The 9,775-nt window shown below is 40.9% G+C and overlaps 1 protein-coding gene across 12 annotated transcripts in view; it reads left to right on the top strand.

Moving 5' to 3' along the window:
• Positions 1 to 1,564: 1,564 nt before the first annotated feature.
• Positions 1,565 to 9,775, top strand: part of SPAG17 (sperm associated antigen 17) — a 117,275-nt gene continuing 109,064 nt past the window's right edge. For 7 of the 12 annotated variants that reach the window (XR_013945198.1, XR_013945199.1, XR_013945200.1 and 4 more), the window contains exon 1: positions 1,565 to 2,181. Coding sequence is in view for 7 of the 12 variants with exons in the window: in XM_080576922.1 (XP_080433048.1) it covers positions 2,083 to 2,181 (99 nt within the window). In the remaining 5 variants the exon portion in view is untranslated. The remainder of the gene's footprint in view (positions 2,182 to 9,775) is intronic. The other 5 variants (XM_080576917.1, XM_080576919.1, XM_080576918.1 and 2 more) reach the window with 2 other exon arrangements.

The following is a 9,775-nucleotide window of genomic DNA, read 5'->3' as shown; positions in this document are numbered from 1 at the left end:
CCTGTCATACAAAAAGTCATTACAGACTTGCCCATTAACTCTTGCACTAATGGCAGAACCAATTTCTTTATGTAGAAATGGCAGTTTTACATCTGTGCATTCCTTTTTAGCAAGTATACCAAACCATGTATAGTCACTCTGGATCCTTATTTTGCGTATTACTTTCATTCTTGGTTTATAAGTATAGTTGAATTACATTCAGTTTTGCTAATACAAGATTTAAGATTTCAGTAACTTCATCTCTGTTATCAGAAGGAAGCTGAAGGTTTTCAGATGGCTCGGCGACAACTGGGCGTTTTGCAGTCTGCATGACTTGGAGGGAACAAAAGCCATAGTTTCCCAATATTTTTGATTTGTTGTTTTTGTCTGTTGGAGGATTTAACCAAGAGGGTTTCAATGATCTGGTTTATAGCTTGGCCTACAAGCATCTTTGGCAGCACAACTTAATGGACAGGGACAAGCAGCCAAACAGGAGACATCTTTAGCTGACTTCATTAGTGGAGAACCTATTTTAGAACAATACACTAGGGCCCTTTGTAACAAGGAATAAATATGATTTCCTTCTCTCCTTTGTTCGGGAGAGTGGTGGAGGTCATTTTAAATGACCTCGTAAGCTCCCAGTGATCAGCTGTCCTGCTTCAGCTTGACTCGCTATTTGCTACAGCATCCAACAACAATAAACAGCAAGTTAGCTAGATGTGTTTAGTAAGACGATAAGCAGCAAAACAAAACAATTTCCTTTAACTAATCCTTATTCATACAAGCAAACACACAATAGATAAAACCAGGCCAATTCATGATTCTCACAGCTATTGTTCATGTTCTCCGAGCTGTTTATGACTTTTCTGTCTTTTAGCCTTCCAACAACCCTGAGCTTACAGATCCAGGTGTGGGCACAGCAGACAGTGCTTCTAAGCAGTCCTCATCTCTCACTGACATCATGGTGGTGTGTATTTCCAGCCGTACCATCAGGAGCTGGGTGCAGAACCCTCCAGTCAGTCATCCTGAATCTCACATCCAACCCTGAAAACCGAGCCATAAAAAGGCAGGACAGTTAATAGTAAAGGCATTTGGCAACGTTATCTGTGTGTTCTGCCCCACACCTCTGTCCTGTCCTGCTGTATTAACAGCAGTTCCTAGCCTGATCCTCCTTCCCCATACTCTCTCAATACACCTCAGCAGGCACAGTCTGCATATCCAAGACCTTAATGAAGAACAAGGGTATGGTGGAAATGTCACAATCCCTGTTTCTGTGAACAATTGCAGTCTGATTTTTTTTTTTTCCTGGACAACAAAAGAAAACTTCAAAAAGAGAAAAATGGACATCAGCCAAGAAATGGGGTGGGGAAAATGTTTATGGATGTTGGCAAATCTACTGTGCAGCTTTCCCATGTTATAAACTACATCATTGTCTACAAACCCGGGCAAGATACACTTCTGCAAACTAAGGATGATACAAGACTTGTATCTTATGTTCCTTATAAACTCGAATTCCTATTTCTCCACTAAAAGCATGTAATTAAAGGTGTTTTATAAAGCACATACATGAGGTCAGTATCATCCTAGAATAAAATTCAGACTAAAGCAGTAATGGACTGCACAGCGTGGCTGAAAGACTCCTGCGAAGTTAAAAGATTTGGAGGCTCCGAGCAATGCTGGTCGGTACAACCGGGTGGGGGAAGGGCACCATGTGGTTTGGGGTATTTTCACCAAATGTTAAATCACACAGAATATTTCACTCGTCTCCAGTGTGAGATCACGACATGACTCCTCTGTAATGAATTCTTTATCTTGGCAGCCCTCCTGCTTTCTCCCAACTGTGCCTCCCGCTCTCCCCTTCTGGTCCCGGCGCAGGCACATCTGGCAGCGCTCGGGGTGTGATGTGGGGCCGGGGGCTGCCTCGCCGCCCACACCTGCAGGCTCCAGCACCGCTGCCGGGGCCAGCCCCGTGTCCCCAACCCGCCACGGCCCCGCTTCCAACCCGGGAACCCCCGAGGGCCCGAGCCGCGGCCCGGGCGCGGGGCGGGCGGGTGCCGGTCGCCAGGGCGACGCGTGAGGCCTGCGCCCGCTGCCGGCACCGCCATGGGCCCCAAGCGGCCGAAGGCCGCCGCCGCTGCCGCCTCTGCGGGGCCCGCGGCGAAGAGCTGGGAGGCCGCGCTGGTGGCCGCCGCCCTGGAGGAGGTGAAGGAGGCGCCGAGGGGGACCCGGGGCAGCCCTGCCGGGGCGAGGGGCGCTGGGGCGGGCTGGGGGTCATGGAGGGGCTCTCCCCCCACACCGGTGCCCCAAGGAGCAGCAGCCGCCGCCGCCCTCGCCCTCGCCCTCGCCCTCCCCTCGGCGGGGTGGGTGCCAAGTTTCGGCTGGGAGCGAGCTTTTTATAAACTGCTGAACAACGGGGTTTGATGGAGGTGCTGACACAGCATTAACTCCAGCGTTGAAAATGCGAGGCTGTAATTTTCCTGCCTCGGTGTGTGCAGCTTAAAGGCGCTTCCCCCCCCCCCCCCCCCCCCCTTCTTTTTAACAGCGTGTGAGGATCTGAAGGCATATTTGGGTTTCCAGGTTCTATGTAAGCAATGTAATTCTAATAAATCTTGACTCACGAGAAAGAATTTGATTTCAAAATAGCGTAGCAGTTTCGCAAACAATAATATTTATCTAGCATGTGTTTACCTAGCACCACTTCTGTAAGTGAGACAAATGACTTCCATGGCTCCCTTGTTTGTTGGGTGCCTGTTGTGCCTTACTCGAAAACCAAGGGTATTTTTTCCTGTTGTGGTGGGTTTTTTGGTTTGTTTGTTTTTAACGCACTAGTTCTAGTAATTATGAAGATTTCTGTATGCAGGAGGCAGTTTTTCACTTGACTAATCATCTTTCCAAAAACGCCACAGATGTCCAAAAGTACTTCCTTGGATTTATTTTTTGTTTGGTAGTCACAATATCGTACAAGTTTAGCCAAACAAAATCACAATTTGCAGTGAGTGCTGCTCAGCTAAGGCTGTTATTTCCCATTTTTCCCCCAGAATGTGCTTTTTCAGTAGAGTTCAAAAGCGCTCGAGTCCTTTCTTGCTAGTGAATCCCTTCCCTGCCCTAGGAGAACCTCCCTGAAGCATGGGGGTGAGTGGAGGTCCAATCTCCATCACCTACTCAGTTCCTGGCCTTTTTCCTGGGCTTGCTAGCAAGGTGCCAATTAGTGATATTTTGTTTTTATGGTGGTGTTTATTAAGGCTGTGGATATTGTCCAGTGAATTCACTGAACAAAGTGCTTTGTTTACTCTGCTGCTTCTATATGTAATGTATTACATTTGTTAAACGCAAACCATTATATTGAAGTATTTTAAAAGGTAAGAAATAAATGTTCGAAATATAGGAAATGCCAGAATTAGGATTATTCAAGACCACACATTGAGGCAGATGGAAAGAAAATGTTGAATATATTCACTGAATGGGGCAAGAATACTGTAGGAAAAAAAGTTTGTGATCGCCTAATTAAAGTTTATCATAATGCCTATACCCAGCGGGGCTTAATTAAGGTTCTTTGGCTCCTTAATTCTGGTATTGTCGATCTGTTTTATGTTCCAGTTAAAGTAATTCCACTTTCTCTGTCTTGCTGCTAGCAGGCAGAGCCTCGGGGTCAGTTTGAGCTCAGGCTTCTGTGATGCTGGGCAACTGCTAAAAATTCTTACTGCAGGAAGAATTCATGTTCAGCTCTGATAGTCATGGGCAGGGGCATACATGGTGCAAAACTGTCAGATACCTGCAGATCTCTTCCGGGCATCATGGTTCATCAAGTATGGCCAAACGTGGCAATACTTAATATAAATAAACATGCTGTGTAAAAGCACACCTTTGCAACAGTATGTCTATGCTGCCAAATATTAGTTCCTTCCTCTTGAACATGGAGAAAACTGAATTTCTTAAGTTCTTACTCTTATAAGGTTTTTAATCAAAGGATAAAAATGATCTTTCAAATCAAACCTCATTCTGCAAATAGTCTAACCACATTATCTTCTTCCTCCGCCCTCCTCAGTAAATATATAGCATACATAATTTAAGCTTGAATATATAAACTGAAAGCAGCCTGTAACACAGAGTGTTGAGCTACTTTAATTATACGTGTCACCAGCCGCACTGTACAAAATTATTTCTTACATTGTGTGTGATATACCATATGAATATGAATTTATTTGGGAGATGACAGGAACTCCTATCAATTAAAGACATTTCTCTCCTGGTAAATCATGTTTAATGAATTTTAAAATCTTTTACTTTTATCAGTTTAGATAATATTTCTTCCTATTAGTGGAGTCAAAGGGAATTTACTGGAACTGGTTTTATGTTGTACCAGATAGGCTGAGCAATGAAATTTCCCATTTTAATGTGTGTTTATGACTTACCATATTTTATTAGTCTGATCTATGAAAAGGAGTCATTTTACCAGTGGTGTTAACATTTTATGGAAGGGTATGCTAACTAAAATATGATTTAAATGGTATTTACTAACCAAATAATGGCTTTTACTTAAACACACTGTGAAAACTGGCAAACAGACAACATAAAAACATGTACAGAGGAAATACGGATTTTGGAGAGCCTCACATTATAGTCTATATGCACCTTTTGTGTCTAACGTGCTGTGCAGAAGAACATACAGCTGCAAGATGTGTTTGTTTTCAGATATTTATAAAGGTATTTTGATTGGGTTCACTGCAAAATTAAATTACAAAATATAAACTAAGATGCTTAGTTTGAATCTTTGTGTGCTTTAAGCCACTAAATATACTTGCTAAGTGAAATTCTGGGCAAATACAGCCCTGACAATTGGAGTAATTGTTATCTATTATATGTCCTTATTAGCAACTGTAATTAAGCATGGCAATTGGAAGCCACGTTCTGCTCTGGTTTCCCATATATGCTGTTTCTGTCACTTTATGTGCATTTTAGGGCCTGAAGATTGAACTGAAAGTAAACCTTGTATAAAACCATTCAAAATGTTCTGAATTGGATGACTCCACTTTGATTACTCTTCATACTGCTTCCTCTTTGGAGAGGAATTAGGTATTCAATTGAATTGTAATACTCTGTAACCTGCAGGGGTAATACAGCAAAAGTTCAGGCCCCCCAAAACCAGAAGCCAGTAGTAATATGGTCATGTGTCAGTCAAGAGGTAATGAAAGTGGACTTGGAGATTTCTTAATGCTGGTGCTCTACACAGTCACTACATGAGGGCTGCAAAATGGCTGATGAGCAACCTTTTCCAGTAAAGCCTGCTGGACTTGCTGATTTACAAGCTCACTCATTGTTGAAAGCAAAGAATGCTAGAGGGGATGTTTTCCTAGGTGTTCATAAATCTTTAATAAATCTCACTATTTCTAAGGCTTTACTTAAAAATCGGGAGGTTAAAGAACTCTTGCCTTTTGATGCTGAAGTGTTTGGAGTTTAAGTTTTCAAATGTTTCTCTTCAGCCATTACACTTATATTTGAAAATAAGATGTAAAGAAATGAGCCTACTAGTTATGGCCCTTGGAAAAAAAATAAAATACCAGAAGAATAAGTGACAATAAAAAATGACAGATACTCAGATTTCCTGGAAATGGGAATGAGATGACTGCATGATGCTTTTCCTAGCAAAAGAGATCTAGAAACTAGTACTGCAAATGTAGTCAATATATCTGATTTGTTAAAATGTCTTCTCTAGAACAGCTGCTCTTCTGTGTCTAGGAAATGAAGCATAAAGTACAAGACAGATTTAAAAAGGAAAGAAAATTCTGTGAGCTACATCTTCTTTCTTCTTCAGCATGGATGGAAGTTAGAGATTTTTTGACATAGCTTTATTATTCCAATAGTACCATGACAAATAAGATATGTATACTATGTGTACTGATTTTTAACAGGTTGAAAAAAAAATCAGGTTACAGAGGAACACAGTTGAGGCTTGAGACTCAGAGCAGGTAGTGCTTCTGCTGTTCTCCCAGTGGCAGCCTCCCTAGACTGTTTACATGCTTTTCCTCTAGTTACTTGCATGGTTTTCTCTGTCCTGTTCTTTAAGCTGGGAACCTCATTTAAGGTAGCCTTAGGGTCACTAATCTATCCCCCATCAGATCCTTTCTTAGGTCTCACTTCTACAAAAACATTTGAAAGAATTAAACTAAGTAGAGGAACAGTTGTATATTGAGGGAGAAAATGTTTTTAAAGTAACCATATACATTTTACTACTTTTCCTTCTCATTTTTATGTTGTGATTTTAGGTGGTGAGCTGTAGAAGCAGGGTCTGTTTCTTCTCTATCCTTTCAGTGCCTTGAACATTAAGGATACTGTTACAGTATTGATAACATAAGGACGATGTTGCAAAAATAATAGATTTTAAAGTCAGAAAAAAAAGCAGTCACTTAAACACCTTAAACTATATACTAATGCTGCATGTTCTCTATCCTCATTGACTCCAGTTACTGCTCTGAATGTTCAGCTTTTCTGAAAAATGAGCTTCAAAAACAGTCAGAGTAGAAATGGATGACATGCTGTTAGTGACTGGGAATTACAGATCATTATTCCCCGCCAAAGCGTGTGTAGCTATTTCTGGCATTTATCTAGCTCCAATTTCCAGGTATTGTACCTTTTGCATAAAAGGCATATATATTTGATTCATAGAGGGATAGGATAACATTGCTTAATACTGTTTAAATTTTTACACAAAAGACTTTGTATCATGTTGCATATACTTCTTTAGAATTGTTAGGTGGATTTTCACTACCAGTTATCTTTTAGATGTTGATTCCTGTATTTTATTTTAATGTATTAGCCAGCATTTGGCCAATGCTGTAAGTACTCTCATAGCTGTTGTGTGGAGAAGCTCTAGCAGGTTGTTTATTTGAAGCAGAGAATTAGCAGAAGGAAAAAGAGGTGCCACGCTGGTGTCAAGGGCATATCTTTTGCTGAATCCCGAGAATGTTAGTTGGATAAATCCTAAGTGTTTTGAAAAATCAATTTTTCACAAGCAGGACTTACCCTGATGTTTTGCTTCGGTGTTACAGGGTGCTGTGAAGGTGGCCAATAAAGTGGAAACCTGGAAAATTCACTCCGTTGCTTCTGGTGCCTTCCCTGGGAATGTAGAAGTGTTGCAAAAGAGAAAGTCTCATTACTCAAACATAATTCTGAAAGTTCATGGGGAAATATTACAGGTGCTAGGAATTTAACAAGAAATGTAAGGGTTGAGAAAGGTGGAAATGGGGTCAGATAATGAAACTTAGGGACTAGCTGGACAAGGAACTGAGGAAAAGATGATGCTAGGGGTGCAAGTAAAGGATGTGTGAAGGATTCGGAGAAGTTATGGCACTCTGACAAGGAGCAGGGAGTGGAAATGGAAGGATAAATGAGCTAGCAACCATTGTGAGCAGGGCGTGGAAAGGTCAAGAAGAGACAGGTCTCTGAGGAAGACAGGTTTCACAGACATCGTTGTTGCAGGTTGTTAACCAGTCCTAAGCAGGTGTAATTTGTGGGCACAAAGACACCAGCATGTTCTAAGGAGGAACTAAAGAAGTCATAAGGTAGAGGTTTTAGGACTCTGACGGAGATTTCTTCACATATCCAAAGAACTGGAGGAAGTTGTAGGAACAGGCTCTGTTGCTGCTGTACCATGCCTCACCACAAATCTGGGCTAAAGCCTAACGTTCCTGAGTATGGCGCGCTTTCTGTGCTGTCACTGTGTGTCTGTGACACTTACTGGGCCCCATGCTTCTCTTTTGGTGGTTCACACTGAAGAGGACATTCTGGTGTACCTGTTGCTCCATTAATTCACCTGGTATGTGGATGTTCTGAAAGCTCTTGCTTTTCTCATGAGCTATGGGAACACCAGGATGCCACCACATGGGGGCCTTTTGATCTCGACATTTTGCAATTCTGAAAGCCTAAAAAATAATACATTTGCACACAAGTATGGACATCCAAATGCCTTGTTCAAATAATAGTAAATTTTGAGTCAAACTCTTGGCAGCTATACGATGACAACTTTAACTTGAATTCAGATTAACTGTAGCTCCTGTACACGTGTTTTGATGGAGATGTTGGAATACCAAGCTCTTTCAGAATACTCTGCACCAGCAGCTATCTTGGCAACTTTAGGCAGGGTGAGCTATCCTTATTCCCCAACTTTGTAGAAAAGGGAAAAAAGAAATTCAGTTTACCTGGTACAGTCCCCATGTGGGCTGTTGTCAGAGCATTGCCACCAATGCTGCTGCTGCTGTTTCTCCTGTGAGCAGTGTCCTCTGCCTCAGAGCAGCCAGACACTCTTCTGGCTTCCATAGTGTTTGCGTGGTCTTAACATGTCAATGGTGTGCTTGCACTCTCCTGCATTTTGCAACATTAAATCCTGAAGGTGTATCTTGTGCTATTATAGAACATGGAGGAGGCAGGTGGTCTTTCCCACTTTTTTGTTTCTCTGAATATACTGTGATTAAAAAGAGGGGCACTTTTGTATAATCATGTTATGCCATGTTTAAGTGACATGTTTTGTTACCTGAAGAGTATGATAAAACATTGCAAGCATTTGCTAGTTTGAAACTTATGTCATGTCAACTGTCACTTTCTCCCATCTCAAGTCATCAGTTTGTCAAATTGCAAACATTTAGGGTAGGATTTTTTTTTTCCAGATATGAAAAGGAACAAATGAGGAAGGATGTTTTAAAACTGGAAAAAGATAAATTTCTCCTCTCACCACTTCCATCTAACTTTTTTTTCAAGGGTCCTTTCCCGCACTTTACCATAAACTCAAGCTTTTTTCCTCTTTTCTGCAAGCATGCGCATATACATTTTACATGATATATGCATATGAAATTGTTCCAACAAAATCCTAAAGTTACCAACCTTTCTTAAATTTGTCTTTAAAATCTTTCCCTGCCATGATGTGCACTGATTGGCATGTGGGTCTGCTTAAGCTGGTCCTGGTTAGTGTGACAATGCCCTGGGACCACCTGGGTCTTACTGAAGCTCTTTCCATGTTGACCTTTGTTAAGTTTTATTGATATCCTTGCAGTTTACATATGCACACATTGAATTTCATAGTAAAAAAAAAAAAAAGAATATGGTGCATTCTGAAGAGTGGAAAGTGCAACCCTTAGAAGTGCTTCTGGTTCAGGTGTCACTGATGCTGATAGAGAAAACTGGAGAGCGAAGATGTGGATGTGCTGAAGATTGCCACTTTCAAAGGGATTCCAGTAGGTTAAAGAAGTGGAGAAGAAGAGTAACCAGTCGCTTAAATTACATCATTTTAAAGCTTTTGTGGATGTATATCCATAAGTAACTTGTTACAATCTTCTCTTGCTGTGCATTTCTTTTATGCTGAAAAGAAATTTTTCTTCTTAAAAATGCATGTGTATTTTCCTGCAGATGTTTGCAAGCTGCCAGTGTTTTTTATTTGTTGATATTGTCATGAAATATAACTTGCCATTGATACAAATTTTTTCTTGTTTCAGAACACTTACTGAAAGCATGTAAGAATGATAGCATGAGTAAATATAACCTCATAAAACATAGTACAAACAATGCTACAATTAGAAATTAGAAAATAGTTCTGGGCTGAAAGTTTTTTTTTCTAGAGCAAAGAATGTAGAAAGAACAGTATAAATACATACGTTTAAAATTCTATTTCTTGTTTGTTTACCAAAATGTGAAAACCTTTTAAAGTTATTTTATCTTTGTGTGATGCTAATGCAACCTTTGCCTGTGAGGAGGTTTTGTAGAGTGTTTCTAGGCATTTGTGTTTTCTACAGCATAATGCTGCCACCTA

This window comes from Anser brachyrhynchus (assembly GCF_964034855.1).
Source record: "Anser brachyrhynchus genome assembly, chromosome: 1".
Lineage (NCBI taxonomy): Eukaryota > Metazoa > Chordata > Aves > Anseriformes > Anatidae > Anser > Anser brachyrhynchus.
The sequence above is the reverse complement of the archived record's forward strand: the minus strand, read 5'-3'. Positions and strand labels throughout refer to the sequence as shown.